Consider the following 16,878-nt stretch of genomic DNA (forward strand, 5'->3'; position numbering starts at 1 on the left):
GTCGTCTGGGACTGTGTGACAGCAAGGGGTTCAGTCTCTTTCACCTCTTCCTCTCCCTCTGTTTTAATGAGAGGTCAGTGTCACAGACCCCCCCATGCTATTCTGAGTTAATAGAGCTTGCTACAGAGTATTGTGTTCATTATTCTGGGCCTATGGCTATAAACTAGTAGGGAAGTAGAGTGTGCCACCAGCAGAGTGAGTGAGAGGATCATATTTCAGAGAGGGACAGAGAGAGAATGAGGTGGAAACAACTGCACTTCCTAACCTCCTGCCCATATTATAGACACATATTTCCCTCAGATTACACAGATCCACAAAAAAATCCCAAAACAAACCCGATTTTGATAAACTCCCATATTTACTGTGTGAAATACCACAGTGTGACATCACAGCAGCAGTATTTGTGACCTGTTGCCACAAGAGCAACCAGTGAAGAACAAACACCAATGGAAATACAACCCATGTTTATTTATTGTCCCTTTTGTACTTGTATTTGCACATCATTACACCACTGTATATATATGAACTTTGTAATATCTTTATTCTTTTGGAACGTCTGTATGTGTAATGTTTACTGTTCATTTTTGTTGTTTATATCACTTTTGTTTATAATCTACTTCACTTGCTTGGCAATGTAAACATTGGTTTCCCATGACAATAAAGCCCTGAAATTGAATTGAATTGGGAGAGAGCGGGAGAGAGAGAGTTGTATACAAGGACATGTTTAAAACTTTAAGAATAGGTACTTCATGATAGTAAAATGTCATTGAAGGTTTACAGTGAGTGTGTTCATGTTTATATACTACAATATTTTTCTCTTTGTACATAATATCTCCAGTGTGAGATTCTTCTGTTACTTTGTACATCAGTTGTAAATCCAGAGAGTGAGGTAAAGATCTGTATATTTTGTCTTCCTAAAATGAGTAGGGTATGTCTTGAATGCAGGATTGACAGACCAAGGTCAAAAAAATAAAGTCTCGACATGGGGATAAGAAACATGCATGCAGTATTTATTTAGCAAACACATTAAATAAGACTACAAAGGTACTTCACTTATAGAAAATACTAGATTCCATTCACATACAAAATAACAATAATTTACTGTATAAATAAAAATTTCACTATTTCATTTACAATTTTCATGAAAACAATGTTTAGTATTCCCCGCCAAAACCAATTTTTGCCCCCTATCACATAGGACTGCTCGTCTCATGAACAGAGTACCATGTAGGGTTTAAGAATTCTGGGAACTTTCCTAAATGCCAAGGTTTTCCACAAATCATGGTTGGAGGGTTCCAGATCTCCTGCTTATAACCCCCTGATTCAGGGTATCTTCCAACCAGGATTTATGGAAAACATGGGAAGTTTGCAACCCTAGTACCGTGTAACATTCAGATGAACAACAGCTACAAAGAGACATCTTCCCTTATTTATTATAAGGTACTGTAGAATTGTCCAGTTGACTGGAGGACATGGGAGAGAATGGAGTTGGTATCTTTCACCAGGCTATCCAAACAGATATGGCCTTCCTAGATTTAAACTGTCAGATTAGATTATTTTCTATGTTTAACAAGGACTCCTCTCTCTGATGTCCTTCATACACACAAGCTCTCTCTTTCTCTCTCATACACTCTCTTTCATGCACACACACTATATCTCTCTCTCTCACACACATACACAAACACACCCTCAGTCTCCCTTACCCACTCTTCCGCTCTCTTTCTACCTCTCAGCATGAACTGCTCTGAACAGCACAGACCCAGGGGCACGTGCTCTTTCTTGTCTTGCTATAATTAACATGAGTTACTGATGAGCAGACATCCAAAGTAAAACATGAGGTCACCCAGCAGACAAACATCAGAGGGAAAAATGACGAACGTTCCCTACATTGTGAGGCCCCCTTATTAACTCACAGGCACACCTAGGCTACTGTAAATCTTATCCCTCATTCCAATGTGTCAATGACTCCATCCCAAACGGCACCCTATTCCCTATATAGTGCCCTACTTTTGACTAGGGCCCAGTAATGCTCTATAGGGTGCCGTTGGGATACAGCCATTACAATTTTGCATATAAACTGTAACCCTTTTGCTACAGCAGGTGCTCTAAATGTAATGTTTGCCTTTTGGTTTCCAGAACAACAGAACTGTGTAAAGTTTCAAATGGTTTTGGTTTCCAGAACAACAGAACTGTGTAAAGTTTCAAATGGTTTTGGTTTCCAGAACAACAGAACTGTGTAAAGTTTCAAATGGTTTTGATTTCCAGAACAACAGAACTGTGTAAAGTTTCAAATGGTTTTGATTTCCAGAACAACAGAACTGTGTAAAGTTTCAAATGGTTTTGGTTTCCAGAACAACAGAACTGTGTAAAGTTTCAAATGGTTTTGGTTTCCAGAACAACAGAACTGTGTAAAGTTTCAAATGGTTTTGGTTTCCAGAACAACAGAACTGTGTAAAGTTTCAAATGGTTTTGGTTTCCAGAACACCAGAACTGTGTAAAGTTTCAAATGGTTTTGATTTCCAGAACAACAGAACTGTGTAAAGTTTCAAATGGTTTTGATTTCCGGAACAACAGAACTGTGTAAAGTTTCAAATGGTTTTGGTTTCCAGAACAACAGAACTGTGTAAAGTTTCAAATGGTTTTGGTTTCCAGAACAACAGAACTGTGTAAAGTTTCAAATGGTTTTGGTTTCCAGAACAACAGAACTGTGTAAAGTTTCAAATGGTTTTGGTTTCCAGAACAACAGAACTGTGTAAAGTTTCAAATGGTTTTGGTTTCCAGAACAACAGAACTGTGTAAAGTTTCAAATGGTTTTGGTTTCCAGAACAACAGAACTGTGTAAAGTTTCAAATGGTTTTGGTTTCCAGAACAACAGAACTGTGTAAAGTTTCAAATGGTTTTGGTTTCCAGAACAACAGAACTGTGTAAAGTTTCAAATGGTTTTGGTTTCCAGAACAACAGAACTGTGTAAAGTTTCAAATGGTTTTGGTTTCCAGAACAACAGAACTGTGTAAAGTTTCAAATGGTTTTGGTTTCCAGAACAACAGAACTGTGTAAAGTTGCAAATGGTTTTGGTTTCCAGAACACCAGAACTGTGTAAAGTTTCAAATGGTTTTGGTTTCCAGAACAACAGAACTGTGTAAAGTTTCAAATGGTTTTGGTTTCCAGAACACCAGAACTGTGTAAAGTTTCAAATGGTTTTGATTTCCAGAACAACAGAACTGTGTAAAGTTTCAAATGGTTTTGATTTCCAGAACAATAGAACTGTGTAAAGTTTCAAATGGTTTTGGTTTCCAGAACAACAGAAATGTGTAAAGTTTCAAATGGTTTTGGTTTCCAGAACAACAGAACTGTGTAAAGTTTCAAATGGTTTTGGTTTCCAGAACAACATAACTGTGTAAAGTTTCAAATGGTTTTGATTTCCAGAACAACAGAACTGTGTAAAGTTTCAAATGGTTTTGGTTTCCAGAACAACAGAACTGTGTAAAGTTTCAAATGGTTTTGGTTTCCAGAACAACATAACTGTGTAAAGTTTCAAATGGTTTTGATTTCCAGAACAACAGAACTGTGTAAAGTTTCAAATGGTTTTGATTTCCAGAACAACAGAACTGTGTAAAGTTTCAAATGGTTTTGGTTTCCAGAACACCAGAACTGTGTAAAGTTTCAAATGGTTTTGGTTTCCAGAACAACAGAACTGTGTAAAGTTTCAAATGGTTTTGGTTTCCAGAACACCAGAACTGTGTAAAGTTTCAAATGGTTTTGGTTTCCAGAACAACAGAACTGTGTAAAGTTTCAAATGGTTTTGGTTTCCAGAACAACAGAACTGTGTAAAGTTTCAAATGGTTTTGGTTTCCAGAACAACAGAACTGTGTAAAGTTTCAAATGGTTTTGGTTTCCAAAAGTGCAGAACTGTGTATTAGGTAGTTGTTGGGGAATTGTTAGATTATTTCTTAGATACTACTGCACTGTCGGAACTAAAAGCACAAGCATTTCGCTACACTCGCATTAACATCTGCTAACCATGTGTATGTGACAAGTAACATTTGATTTGATTTGTGTAACATTTCAAATGGTTTTGATTTCCAGAAGAGATAAGAGCCAAACTGGATGAAATACTATTTATCTATCATTGTACTAGTAACTAGTAAACTAGTAAAGCATCTAAAACAATTGTAAAAAAAAAACTTAGATTAACATCTTTTTACAGCTACAAGTGCATGAACGTTTTGAACCAGATGAATCAGCTCTGACTGTGTTTCTGATTGGTGGGAAAGACAACCTGAAAAGTGCTCGACCAATAGAAATAGAATCCTAACATTATTATACATATAAAAGCTGATATATAAACATATATCTCATATTGGTATGGTTTAACCTATCTGAAACAGTGACATTAACCTGCAGTCTGCTAACACAGTGGACACTGAAACAGTGACATTAACCTGCGGTCTGCTAACACAGTGGACACTGAAACAGTGACATTAACCTGTGGTCTGCTAACACAGTGGACACTGAAACAGTGACATTAACCTGCGGTCTGCTAACACAGTGGACACTGAAACAGTGACATTAACCTGCGGTCTGCTAACACAGTGGACACTGAAACAGTGACATTAACCTGCGGTCTGCTAACACAGTGGACACTGAAACAGTGACATTAACCTGCGGTCTGCTAACACAGTGGACACTGAAACAGTGACATTAACCTGCTGTCTGCTAACACAGTGGACACTGAAACAGTGACATTAACCTGCGGTCTGCTAACACAGTGGACACTGAAACAGTGACATTAACCTGCTGTCTGCTAACACAGTGGACACTGAAACAGTGACATTAACCTGCGGTCTGCTAACACAGTGGACACTGAAACAGTGACATTAACCTGCGGTCTGCGGTAACACATTAACCTGTGCTAACAGTGGACACTGAAACAGTGACATTAACCTGCGGTCTGCTAACACAGTGGACACTGAAACAGTGACATTAACCTGCGGTCTGACACAGTGGACACTGAAACAGTGACATTAACCTGCGGTCTGCTAACACAGTGGACACTGAAACAGTGAAACAGTGACACTTAACCTGCGGTCTGCTAACACAGTGGACACTGAAACAGTGACATTAACCTGCGGTCTGCTAACACAGTGGACACTGAAACAGTGACATTAACCTGACATTAACCTGCGTCTGCTAACACAGTGGACACTGAAACAGTGACATTAACCTGCGGTCTGCTAACACAGTGGACACTGAAACAGTGACATTAACCTGCGGTCTGCTAACACAGTGGACACTGAAACAGTGACATTAACCTGCGGTCTGCTAACACAGTGGACACTGAAACAGTGACATTAACCTGCGGTCTGCTAACACAGTGGACACTGAAACAGTGACATTAACCTGCGGTCTGCTAACACAGTGGACACTGAAACAGTGACATTAACCTGCGGTCTGCTAACACAGTGGACACTGAAACAGTGACATTAACCTGCGGTCTGCTAACACAGTGGACACTGAAACAGTGACATTAACCTGCGGTCTGCTAACACAGTGGACACTGAAACAGTGACATTAACCTGCGGTCTGCTAACACAGTGGACACTGAAACAGTGACATTAACCTGCGGTCTGCTAACACAGTGGACACTGAAACAGTGACATTAACCTGCGGTCTGCTAACACAGTGGACACTGAAACAGTGACATTAACCTGCGGTCTGCTAACACAGTGGACTATCGATGAGTGCTTTTATCCATCCACCCCATATTATTTGTGGTTTAGCTGAGAGTTGAGTGAGGTTGTTTGGGTCTGCTGAGCCCTCTGAATGTGGGGATCTGAAGCTGCTGAATATGGGGGGGCTGGGGGGCCCCTCCAGCCTCCCAGCAAAGTTGCAGTTTATGAGTAAGTAATAATAGTTATTATTATTATTATTATTATATTATATTATATTATATTATTATGAGTAAGTACACAAACGACTGATGGATTTCACCATGGCTTTGTAAGAGCAGGACATGTGTCACATTGAATTACACAACATACAACAGGATTGACCCCCTCCTTGTAATCAAGTGGCAACGTAAGGATAACAATATGGTCAGTGATGTCCAAGACGACACAAGACCACATAGAAAATAAAAGTGGGGAAAGAATTAAGCAAACGTTTATTTTCAAAGTCTCACCCATTCTACTATAATTCTCATTGACATAGTCTGTTATACAGTGACATAGTCTGATATAGAGTGACAGTCTGTTCTAGGGTGACGTAGTCTGTTTTAGGGTGGACAAGGATCCCAACTAATAGACTCAGAAACACAAGGAGGAGGGGGAGAGGAGAGGAGAGGAGAGGAGAGGAGAGGAGAGGAGAGGAGAGGAGAGGAGAGGAGAGGAGAGGAGAGCAGAGGAGAGGAGAGGAGAGGAGAGGAGAGGAGAGGAGAGGAGAGGAGAGGAGAGAGGGAGAGGAGAGGAGAGGAGAGAGGAGAGGAGAGGAGAGGAGAGGAGAGGAGAGGAGAGGAGAGGAGAGGAGAGGAGAGGAGAGAAGCCAACAGTAGCAGGCTTGTAGAAGATACTTAAGGCTTAAACACAGTGTGTGTTCCTAATGTCAACCTACTCTCAATATAATACACTACGTCTGACCAGAACCCTATCGACTATTTGGGACATAGCCAGTCAATAGCCAGTCAAACCAGATCAGAACCAACAGCTGAGTGGACAAGAGAGAGAGAACCTATGAGCATTTCAAAAACTATTTTAAAGGTCAAAAATCATGCTTTTCAAAAAATTGGATGAAAAGTGGATGAAACCAGATCTAAGTATGATGACCAAAGTATGAAAAATGACTTCTACATTGATTAAGTTTGATCATAAGGTTACTGGTCAAGGTTACCCCCCCCCCCACCCCCCATGACAAACACTTGGATTAAGGAGGTGAGGTTATTTAGGGGAAAGGGTGACATCACCCTAACTCAGTCATTTTAATACACCAATGGTAACATGGCGTTCCCTTACCTAATTTAAATAAGTACCACCTTGTAACCAACATTGGAGAAAGTGTGTTTGGAGGGGCGTTGTTTATATAGCTAGATAGCTACTCTACTGGTGCCAAACTTTGACTGTCGGGTGTCAGCCAATATAATTAAAAGTCTACTCTATTCATCTATGGAAAAGATAACTATCTCATGATAACTATAACTATGTCATCTGTGTCATCTGTGTCTGGTGTTAGCTAGTTACTGGCTAGGTAGGTTTTCAGCCAGCATGGAACGCTCAAAACTCTGATATAGTTGTCATGTCAACACATCCGTCAGTTCTGCTGTGGATCGCATCACAAGAGATATGTCAAACGGGAGATGTGCAAAAAATCTACATAATTGATGCAACATCAATGTTGTTTTGTGTTTCACCAAATTATCTTGAGATGATTTTACTGCAACACTGCTCACTGTAGTCAAGTTGCGTTTAGGCGTTAGGCGTTTCAAACTTCCTCGTAGTTAGCCATCCGCAAGCGTTTCGATCCCCCACAAATATGATGGATGATATTAATATTTGATCACTCAAAAGGCTATTTTAATCCATATGACTGTTCGGGACTTTAAAACGGCAGTTGTTAAATTACACCCAACCCTCTTCTACCTTTCTTCTCCTTCTGTTTCCTTCCTTACTTCCCTCTCCCCCTCCATCCACCCCGTCATTGGAGAGACTTCTGACATGGTTCCCTCCAGAGGCAGTGTGGCATAGAGAGAGAGTGAGGAAGAGGCAGTGTGGCATAGAGAGAGAGTGAGGAAGAGGCAGTGTGGCATAGAGAGAGAGTGAGGAAGAGGCAGTATGGCATAGAGAGAGAGTGAGGAAGTGGCAGTATGGCATAGAGAGAGAGTGAGGAAGAGGCAGTGTGGCATAGAGAGAGAGTGTTGTTTTTCTCTCTCTGTATTCATGTCTTTTTTTAGATGCGTTCTTTCTTCAGGACTTACTCATGCTATCTATTCTCCTCGCTCCAGACAGAGCAGGTAAATCACCTCTCGTCTCTCTCTCTATACCTAACACTGGCCTACATAATGCACCATCATTACAGGTAACTCGCTGCTGTCCAGGAGGAAAGGGGGTCCCTTTCAGGCTTAGCTGGCTGTGGTGGTTCAATAACTGCCGATTGTCCATAGTGGTATTAATTGTACTTACATAACTGAGTCAGAGTTACATGTACCGTAATATGACGGGGTTGATGTCCTCGTCCCTTGATAACGATCAGGATTCAACCCCCCTTTTCTGTGTGAGACACCAGTCACAGTCACTGACAGGGAATATGCATGGCTCCCTTTGTTGTTCGCAGATTATTAAATGAGGAGAGATGCGTAGTCTGTCATTTTGTGCCCCACTTGGAAACAGTTACAATGGAAGACCTGCATTCTGGAGGAGTCCTGTGGAAACTGGAATCTGATTTGGCCCCAGCCAACCCCTGTCTTTAGAGGAGGACTTCAATAATCTATCAGACATCCATGGAGAGACAATGGAAGTAGAACCCCAAGAATATGAGTGCCCTGCAGTAAAATGTCCACCTTGAGCTGTTTGTACATCTACTCTCCTCTCCTGCCTTGTACACAGCAGACACAGACAGCCATGTCTGGGCCATTTTGGTAGTAGTCTCTCAGTGAGTCAGTGAATCAGTCATTAGTTAGCATGTTAGCTTTGTAGCTCAGTGCCCCATGGAGTCTCATTGATTTGGGGCGGCCAGCTCTGTTGCTCGCTCTGGTACGGTAGGCCCTGGTACAGGGTTCAGTAGTGATGGCAGTAGTATACCAGACTGCATTTCCCTAGTTGCCCACCAGAGGGCTGAGGTCTCCGTGGTGGTTCTTTAGCTTTTTCTTGAAAAGAGAGATGGTGGAGGGCTGGTAAAGGATGATCCAGGGCTCAGACCCAGAACTCTGACCGCTGCAGCTCTCTGAACCACTGATGGTCGGGATGTTGGGAGATCTGGAAGAGAAGAGGAGGAGAGGAGGAGAGAGGGAAAAGGTAATGGGAGGGAAGGAGGGCGAAGGAGAGAGACACAGAGACATCGCACAGAGAATAGTAACATTAGGTTATACATTCCATTAGCTTGTGGCTCTTACAACCTTAAAAAGACATCACTTGGCATCAACTATACTTCTGTTACTTCTGTTACACTCAGGTTTAGTACAATACCACTTGACAACTTTATTGTTCATAAGTTACAGTGAACAACAGGAAATGTGATACTTACTTGACTGTGGCATGAAGCAGTAGTTTGGTCACCATGACAATGACTGTCAGAGTCAGGAGAGCAGCCAAAGTGTAGATGGTCCACTCTGACAACACACAAACACAGAATTTACCTCAGACACTTCAGAGGAAGACATACCAGTTAGCACTACTAGAGAACCCTGGAGGCATTTTATAGACCCTCAGATCAGAAAGATATACAAGGGGGCTATAAAACAAAAATAGTTTGGCAGATCTAGACCATATGAGTTTGTACAGTACTATAATGCTTGTACTGCCAGCACACATGTTACCCCAAAGACCTTTATCAGAACATATTCTGAGGGCAAAATATTAGTACACACGTTATTACATCAGCGTTATATATCTGACAGTATTTGGCCCAGGTCTCACACCTTCTTCATAACACATGATGTACATGGTGAACTATAACTTGTTAAATACATCCATGCACATGTCATGAAAACACAGTGAGACCAGGTAGCTATAAAAAGGAACCCTATAGGAGAAAGCCTTCTGTTAAATCTAAAGGATTTAGTTGGCATTACCTATATGCCCTTTGTTAATGTACAGCCCTGTGACAGAAGCCTCCTTAGTGGAAATAGTACAAACCCCTATCAGAGAGAAAGGAATGGTGAGAGAGAGACGGAGGGAAGGATGGAGAGAGATGATGATGTCTACATACTAGAGGTGTATCCGTTGGTACCGTTGGGTCCGACCCACTGACCTGGCATGTTGTGGTCCGGTTTACCAGGACTGGATGTTATTACGTAGAGGATTTGTGAGGAGCGACCATTAGTTTTCTCCGTTACTCCTCCCAGCTGAGGCTCCACCGTACTGGTGTCCTCTTCCTCCTCCTCCTCTTCTTCATCCATAGGCCTGGACCCTCTCAGAGCTGAAACAACAACAATAACAACAACACACATCAGAATGTTTCCATGTGTCTACCTGTGGCTGCTGCTGCGTTTGTCCCCAAACCAGGAACACTTGCTTTTCTTCATGTCATAAAAATACTAAAAGCCAAGACGTCTAAATCAGGAAAATATTGAGTCCTTATGAGATGACAAAACCTGCTGGAAGTTAATCTCATTCCTTATCTCTACCATGACTGGTGACCTGACTGAATCTTTACCAGAAGTAAACAAATAGTTTGAGTTGTCTCCACACAACAGAATGCTGTGCTGCCGCTGTGGTAACATACTGTTTGGAATTTACATCAATCCATCTTAGCCTCGAGGGGAGTCTCTCTCTTTCTATATCTCTCTCTGTTTCTCTCTCAGTGTAGCTCTCTTTCTCTGTAGCTCTCTCTCTCTCTATATCTCTCTCTGTTTCTCTCTCAGTGTAGCTCTCTTTCTCTGTAGCTCTCTCTCTCTCTATATCTCTCTCTGTTTCTCTCTCAGTGTAGCTCTCTTTCTCTGTAGCTCTCTCTCTCTCTCTCTCTATCTCTCTCGCTCTCTTTCAATTCAAGGGGCTTTATTGGCATGGGAAACACATGTTTACATTACAAAAGTAAGTGAAATGGACAAAGAAAAGTGAAGTAAACAATAAAAAGTGAACAGTAAACATTACACTCACAAAAGTTACAAAATAATAAAGACATGTCAAATGTCATATTATGTCTATAAACAGTGTTGTAATAATGTGCAAATAGTTGAAAGTACAAAAGGGAAAATAAATAAATGTGGGTTGTATTTACAATGGTGTTTGTTCTTCACTTTTCTTGTGGCAACAGGTCACAAATCTTGCTGCTGTGATGGTACACTGTTGTATTTCACCCAATAGATATGGGAGTTTATCAAAATTGGGTTTGTTTTTTAATTATTTGTGGGTCTGTGTAATCACGTTTGCACCTTCACTATTACAGTGAAATGTTTTGTCCAGGAAGTTGTCTGAAAGGGGATGAATTTGTTGTTGTCTCATTGTTTTTTGGTAGATTTCTGCACTACTTTCCTTCCATCTATAGCATTTCTTAATAGTGTGCAGTTCTTTTGGCTTTGATGCCTCATGATTGAGTATGTCACTGTTCAGATAGACTGTGTTTTCTCTGTGATCTGATAGGGGTATTAGTGGGCTGACTGTGAACGCTCTGAGATACTCTGGGTTGAGGTCAGTGATAAAGTCATCTACAGTACTACTGCCAAGGAATGAGCTGTAGGTGTACCTACCATAGGAGTCTCATCAAAGTCTACCATTGACTGTGTAAAGACCCAGCGCATGACAGAGCTGCAGGAGTTGTGACCCGTTTTTGTTGGTTATGTTGTCATAGTTGCGTCTAAGAGGGCATATTTGGGAGGGAATACTGTCACCTCTAGGAAGGTGTTTGTCCCCCTGTGTGCTGAGGGTGTTAGGTTCTTGTCCAGTTCTGGCATTTAGGTCACCACAGACTAGTACATGTCCCTGGGTCTGGAAATGGTTGATCTCCCCCTTCAGGATGGAGAAACTGGTTGTGTGTGTGGGTGGTTGTGTGTGTGGGTGGTTGTGTGTGTGGATGGTTGTGTATGGGTGGTTGTGTGTATGGGTGGTTGTGTGTATGGGTGGTTGTGTGTGTGGGGGGTTGTGTGTGTGGGTGGTTGTGTATGGGTGGTTGTGTGTATGAGTGGTTGTGTGTGTGGGGGGTTGTGTGTGTGGATGGTTGTGTATGGGTGGTTGTGTGTATGGGTGGTTGTGTGTGTGGGGGGTTGTGTGTGTGGGTGGTTGTGTGTGGGTGGTTGTGTATGTGATTTATAGCCCTCTAGGCTCTTCGCTATAATGTCAACCATATCAACTAACTCAGAGAGAGTAGTGCTGAGAGCTGCTTTCCTTAAAGTAATGGACCTGAAACAATAGTGGATGTTTACATCAGTTTGGTCTAAACAGAGAATTTCTATTTATCCGTAAATACTTTGATTATATTATGATAAAGTGTGATAAAAATGTGTGTTGAGATTGAGAGAATAAAGATAATGTGTTAATAAAATACACGGATATACCAGCATCATTAATGAATGCACAATAACAGCATGTCTAGATAGAAGCAATGCTTGCTATGCAACATACACCCTGTGAATTAGTATGTGTTCCTAGAAAAACGAAACATTTAAATATGCAACACCAATATCACCTGCTGCTGTGAGGCTAGTGAGAAGAGAAAAGGTGCCTGTCCTCCCTCTACCTCTCACTGTGTGTGTGTGTGTGTGTGTGTGTGTGTGTGTGTGTGTGTGTGTGTGTGTGTGTGTGTGTGTGTGTGTGTGTGTGTGTGTGTGTGTGTGTGTGTGTGTGTGTGTGTGTGTGTGTGTGTGTGTGTGTGTGTGTGTGTGTGTGTGTGTGTGTGTGTGTGTGTGTGTGTGTGTGATGTGTCAGGTGTGTGTGTGTGTGTGATGTGTCTGGTGTGTGTGTGTGGCGTGTGTGTGTGTGTGTGTGTGTGTGTGTGTGTGTGTGTGTGTGTGTGTGTGTGTGTGTGTGTGTGTGTGTGTGTGTGTGTGTGTGTGTGTGTGTGTGTGTGCGTGCGTGCGTGTGTGTGGTGAGCATTGTGTGTGTGTGTGGTTGTGTGTCTGGTGTGTGTGTGCGTGGCGTGTGCGTGTGTGTGGTGTGCGGGCAGGCGGGCGGATGTTCGGGCGGGTGGCGTGGTTGCTATGCAAAACCCTGCCATGGTACCCAGGATACCAGGATGTCAGCCTGCACCTGTTCACATTCTAACTACCGGAGAGAAATTAGAAATGAATTTCTTCATGTGGTTCTCTGTGTGTGTCTTTATGTGGTCCAGTCGGTGTGCTGCTGGGACTGAAATCATTCAGAGAGAGAGGTCTGGAAATGATTATCTCCTCTGCTATTCTAGCTACTATAAAAACATATATTTCTAAACAACTTGTTACACTTGTTTAGACAACATCCAAACAACCTCCAAAAAACCTCCAAACAACCTCCAAACAACCGCTGTGTGGGTGATATCATGTTAATGACCAGATTTGAGAACAATACCTTCAATCTACTCTGACAGGGAGTTTGAATAGAGCGTCACCCTGTTGATTTTACTGGTAAAAGTCCCCAGCTACAGCATGACTAAGTGTCTCTTACCTTGATATGGGACAGCAAACCCTGTGTCTGGTTGGTTTGGTCTGTGTGTGTGTGTGTGTGTGTGTGTGTGTGTGTGTGTGTGTGTGTGTGTGTGTGTGTGTGTGTGTGTGTGTGTGTGTGTGTGTGTGTGTGTGTGTGTGTGTGTGTGTGTGTGTGTGTGTGTGTGTGTGTGTGTGTGAGTGAGAGAAAGAGAAAGAGAGAACCCACCTTGATACGTGACAGCGAAGCCCTGTGCCTGGTTGGTTCGGTCTGAGTAGAAGTAGAGGATAACATAGTCTCCAGTGACGTTGACCAGCTCCCGGGGAGGGGTACGACCGTCAAACCTCGCCACCACCTGATCAATCAATCAACCAACAACCCAGCCAATCAATCAACCAATCAAACTTTATTCTGTAACGTATAGCACATGTCATACAAGGAAGCAATACAATGTACTTCACAGTACAAATACATAAATACAATGACTAATACTGTACTCGATGCCATCTACTGTATCTTGCCTATGCTGCTCTGTACCATCACTCATTCATATATATTTATGTACATATTCTTTATCCCCTTACACTGTGTATAAGACAGTAGTTTTGGAATTGTTAGTTAGATTACTCGTTGGTTATTACTGCATTGTCGGAACTAGAAGCACAAGCATTTCGCTACACTCGCATTAACATCTGCTAACCATGTGTATGTGACAAATAAAATGTGATTTGATTTAATGGAGATAAATAAGTACTTTTGGAGATAATAAAAAGGAGGGTAGTAACATGTAACCTGGTTGGTGTAGCCGTCCAGCAGTTCAACCATGTCTGTCTGGTCCGAGATGTCAAAGAAGGTGAAGTTAAACAGGATCACGGAGGCTCCAGGGACCTAATAATAATAATAATTAGACATATAGAAACCATATATATTATTAATACAGAGTTATATCGTTATATATAGCTTGTCTGAAACCCAAAGTTAATTTACAATAGGCAAGAAACTGAAAGAAAAAAAAGAACAGCAAAAAGGAGGTAGGAGAGAGGAGGTAGGAGAGAGGAGGTAGGAGAGGTAGAGGTAGGAGAGAGGTAGAGGTAGGAGAGAGGTAGAGGTAGGAGAGGTACAGGTAGGAGAGAGGAGGTAGGAGAGAGGTAGAGGTAGGAGAGGTAGAGGTAGGAGAGGTAGAGGTAGGAGAGAGGAGGTAGGAGAGAGGTAGGGGTAGGAGAGAGGAGGTAGGAGAGAGGAGGTAGGAGAGGAGGTAGGAGAGGTAGAGGTAGGAGAGGTAGAGGTAGGAGAGGTAGAGGTAGGAGAGAGGTAGAGGTAGGAGAGGTAGAGGTAGGAGAGAGGAGGTAGGAGAGAGGTAGAGGTAGGAGAGAGGAGGTAGGAGAGAGGAGGTAGGAGAGAGGAGGTAGGAGAGAGGAGGTAGGAGAGGAGGTGGTAGGAGAGGGAAGGTAGGAGAGGGAAGGTAGGAGAGAGGAGATATGAGAGAGGAGGTAGGAGGGCCGTAACAGTAAATGAGTAAAGATCCAAGATGTACCTGGACAGTCCAGTAGCAAACCCTTCCGGCCCCGTACTTATCAGGGAAGTCAGGGGAGTAGACCACCCCAGAGGGCGCAGAGTAGTTACCCCCGCATGCCCCCACTCGAGCTGGAGTTAAACAGTCGGAAAACAGTTGACTTAATAACGGTTTCATTATTGACGTTTGCATTGTGCAAAGTTTGTAAGTCTTTCAGACAGGTGTGTTTGTTTATGTTGTTATAGCCTATAGCTGTTCTGTTGTGTATTTGATGTTTTGTGTGGACCCCAGGTAGAGTAGCTGCTGCATGTACAGTAGCTAATGGGGATCCTACTCAACTAAACTAATCCCTGTCGTACAACTCCCCCTAGTGACTCATATGTAAACTAAACCCTGTTGTACAACTCCCCCTAGTGACTCATATGTAAACTAAACCCTGTTGTACAACTCCCCCCAGTGACTCATATGTAAACTAAACCCTGTTGTACAACTCCCCCTAGTGACTCATATGTAAACTAAACCCTGTTGTACAACTCCCCTAGTGACTCATATGTAAACTAAACCCTGTTGTACAACTCCCCCTAGTGACTCATATGTAAACTAAACCCTGTTGTACAACTCACCCCAGTGACTCATATGTAAACTAAACCCTGTGACTGTAAACAAACCCTCCCCCCTAGTGACTCATATGTAAACTGAAACCTCCCTGTTGTAAACAACTCACCCCTAGTGACTCATATGTAAACTGTAAACTAAACCCTGTTGTACAACTCCCCTACTCAAACCCTGTTGTACAACTCACCCCAGAGACTATATGTAAACTAATCCCTGTGACAACAGTGACTCATATGTAAACTAAACCCTGTTGTACAACTCACCCCAGTGACTCATATGTAAACTAAACCCTGTTGTACAACTCACCCCAGAGACTCATATGTTGTCAGAGTTATTATAGAAACGACATACAACAGACTCTCTCAATGATGGGGTGGCAGGTAGCCTAGTGAATTAGCCTAGTGGGGTGGTATGTAGCCTAGTGGTTAGAGTATTGGACTTCCTGAGCTGAGAAGGTAAAAATCTGTCATTCTGACCCTGAACAAGGCAGTTAACCCACTGTTCCTAGGCCGCCATTGAAAATAAGAATTTGTTCTTCACTGACTTGCCTAGTTAAATAAAGGTTCAATTTTAAAAATGATTCAGAGTGGAATGAAGAGTTTTCAACACATAGTGGAAAGATGAGACTGGATTGTGCAAGACACATTTGATCGTTATTGTAATCATGTTCAGCTGCGAAATCTGTCTCCCATTATCTAGCAGTTGTTTGCCATAAGCCGGATGCTTGTGTAGCCTATTAAATAGAAATGTAGCATGTATTGTTCAGCCAAAATCAGGAAACTGTTTTTGACAACAAAGGGAGCGATATAACATTCTCTTCACATGACCGTTCTAATAAGTAGGTTTTGAGAGTGGTGGGGCGATCCCTCCATTTTGGATTATCTGATTTCTTTTCAACGTTGGTTCTGAGATCATCTATTCAATAGTGGGTGGAGTATTGACGTGTCAGTTTTACTGGAATGTCATCTTTTGAAAATACAGTTTTATTTCTCCATTCACCAGAAAATACTCCACTCTGTACACATTAGGTGAAGCACCATATAACTAGTTTGAGCACCATAGAAGCACCGGTGGGAAGTTCTAGTTGGTTTAGATCATGTGTAGAGGACCAGACCAGATGTCCTACTCACTGTCAAACATCTACACAGACCAGACCAGATGACCTACTCACTGTCAAACATCTACACAGACCAGACCAGATGACCTACTCACTGTCAAACATCTACACAGACCGAAGCAAATTATGTCCTACTCACTGTCAAACATCTACACAGACCAGGGCAAATGACCTACTCACTGTCAAACATCTATACAGACCAGACCAGATGACCTACTCACTGTCAAACATCTACACAGACCAGGGCAAATGACCTACTCACTGTCAAACATCTACACAGACCGAAGCAAATGATGTCCTACTCACTGTCAAACATCTACACAGACCGAAGCAAATGATGTCCTACTCACTGTCAAACATCTACACAGACC

At 42.2% G+C, this 16,878-nt stretch overlaps 1 protein-coding gene and 1 long non-coding RNA gene across 29 annotated transcripts in view; both read right to left on the bottom strand.

Moving 5' to 3' along the window:
* Positions 1 to 989: 989 nt before the first annotated feature.
* LOC127911755 (uncharacterized) lies at positions 990 to 6,428 on the bottom strand. Of its 27 annotated transcripts, none has more exons than XR_008079219.1 (6): positions 5,225 to 6,428; positions 5,083 to 5,170; positions 4,945 to 4,988; positions 4,839 to 4,882; positions 4,531 to 4,794; positions 990 to 4,486 (listed from the first exon to the last, which is right to left on the bottom strand). It is a non-coding gene; the product is annotated as an uncharacterized LOC127911755 (long non-coding RNA). The 27 variants fall into 27 exon arrangements; XR_008079232.1 differs by having other exon boundaries at positions 4,531 to 4,750; positions 4,795 to 4,882; XR_008079222.1 differs by lacking the exon at positions 4,945 to 4,988 and having other exon boundaries at positions 990 to 4,398; positions 4,443 to 4,486; positions 4,531 to 4,706; positions 4,751 to 4,882; positions 5,225 to 6,427.
* Positions 6,429 to 6,907: 479 nt separating this feature from the next.
* The window catches only part of LOC118357969 (kremen protein 1-like), a 145,455-nt gene continuing 135,484 nt past the window's right edge, over positions 6,908 to 16,878 (bottom strand). Inside the window, exons 6-11 of one of the 2 annotated variants that reach the window (XM_052479235.1) lie at positions 14,797 to 14,906; positions 14,055 to 14,150; positions 13,491 to 13,617; positions 9,958 to 10,125; positions 9,232 to 9,316; positions 6,908 to 8,963 (exon numbers count right to left, since the gene is read on the bottom strand). In XM_052479235.1, the coding sequence (XP_052335195.1) occupies positions 8,804 to 8,963; positions 9,232 to 9,316; positions 9,958 to 10,125; positions 13,491 to 13,617; positions 14,055 to 14,150; positions 14,797 to 14,906 (746 nt within the window). In that variant the 3' untranslated portion in view covers positions 6,908 to 8,803. Of the gene's footprint in view, positions 8,964 to 9,231; positions 9,317 to 9,915; positions 10,126 to 13,490; positions 13,618 to 14,054; positions 14,151 to 14,796; positions 14,907 to 16,878 lie in introns of both variants that reach the window. The other variant, XM_052479234.1, reaches the window with a different exon arrangement.

The sequence above is a fragment of the Oncorhynchus keta genome, chromosome 25 (genome assembly GCF_023373465.1).
Source record: "Oncorhynchus keta strain PuntledgeMale-10-30-2019 chromosome 25, Oket_V2, whole genome shotgun sequence".
Taxonomy (NCBI): Eukaryota; Metazoa; Chordata; class Actinopteri; order Salmoniformes; family Salmonidae; genus Oncorhynchus; species Oncorhynchus keta.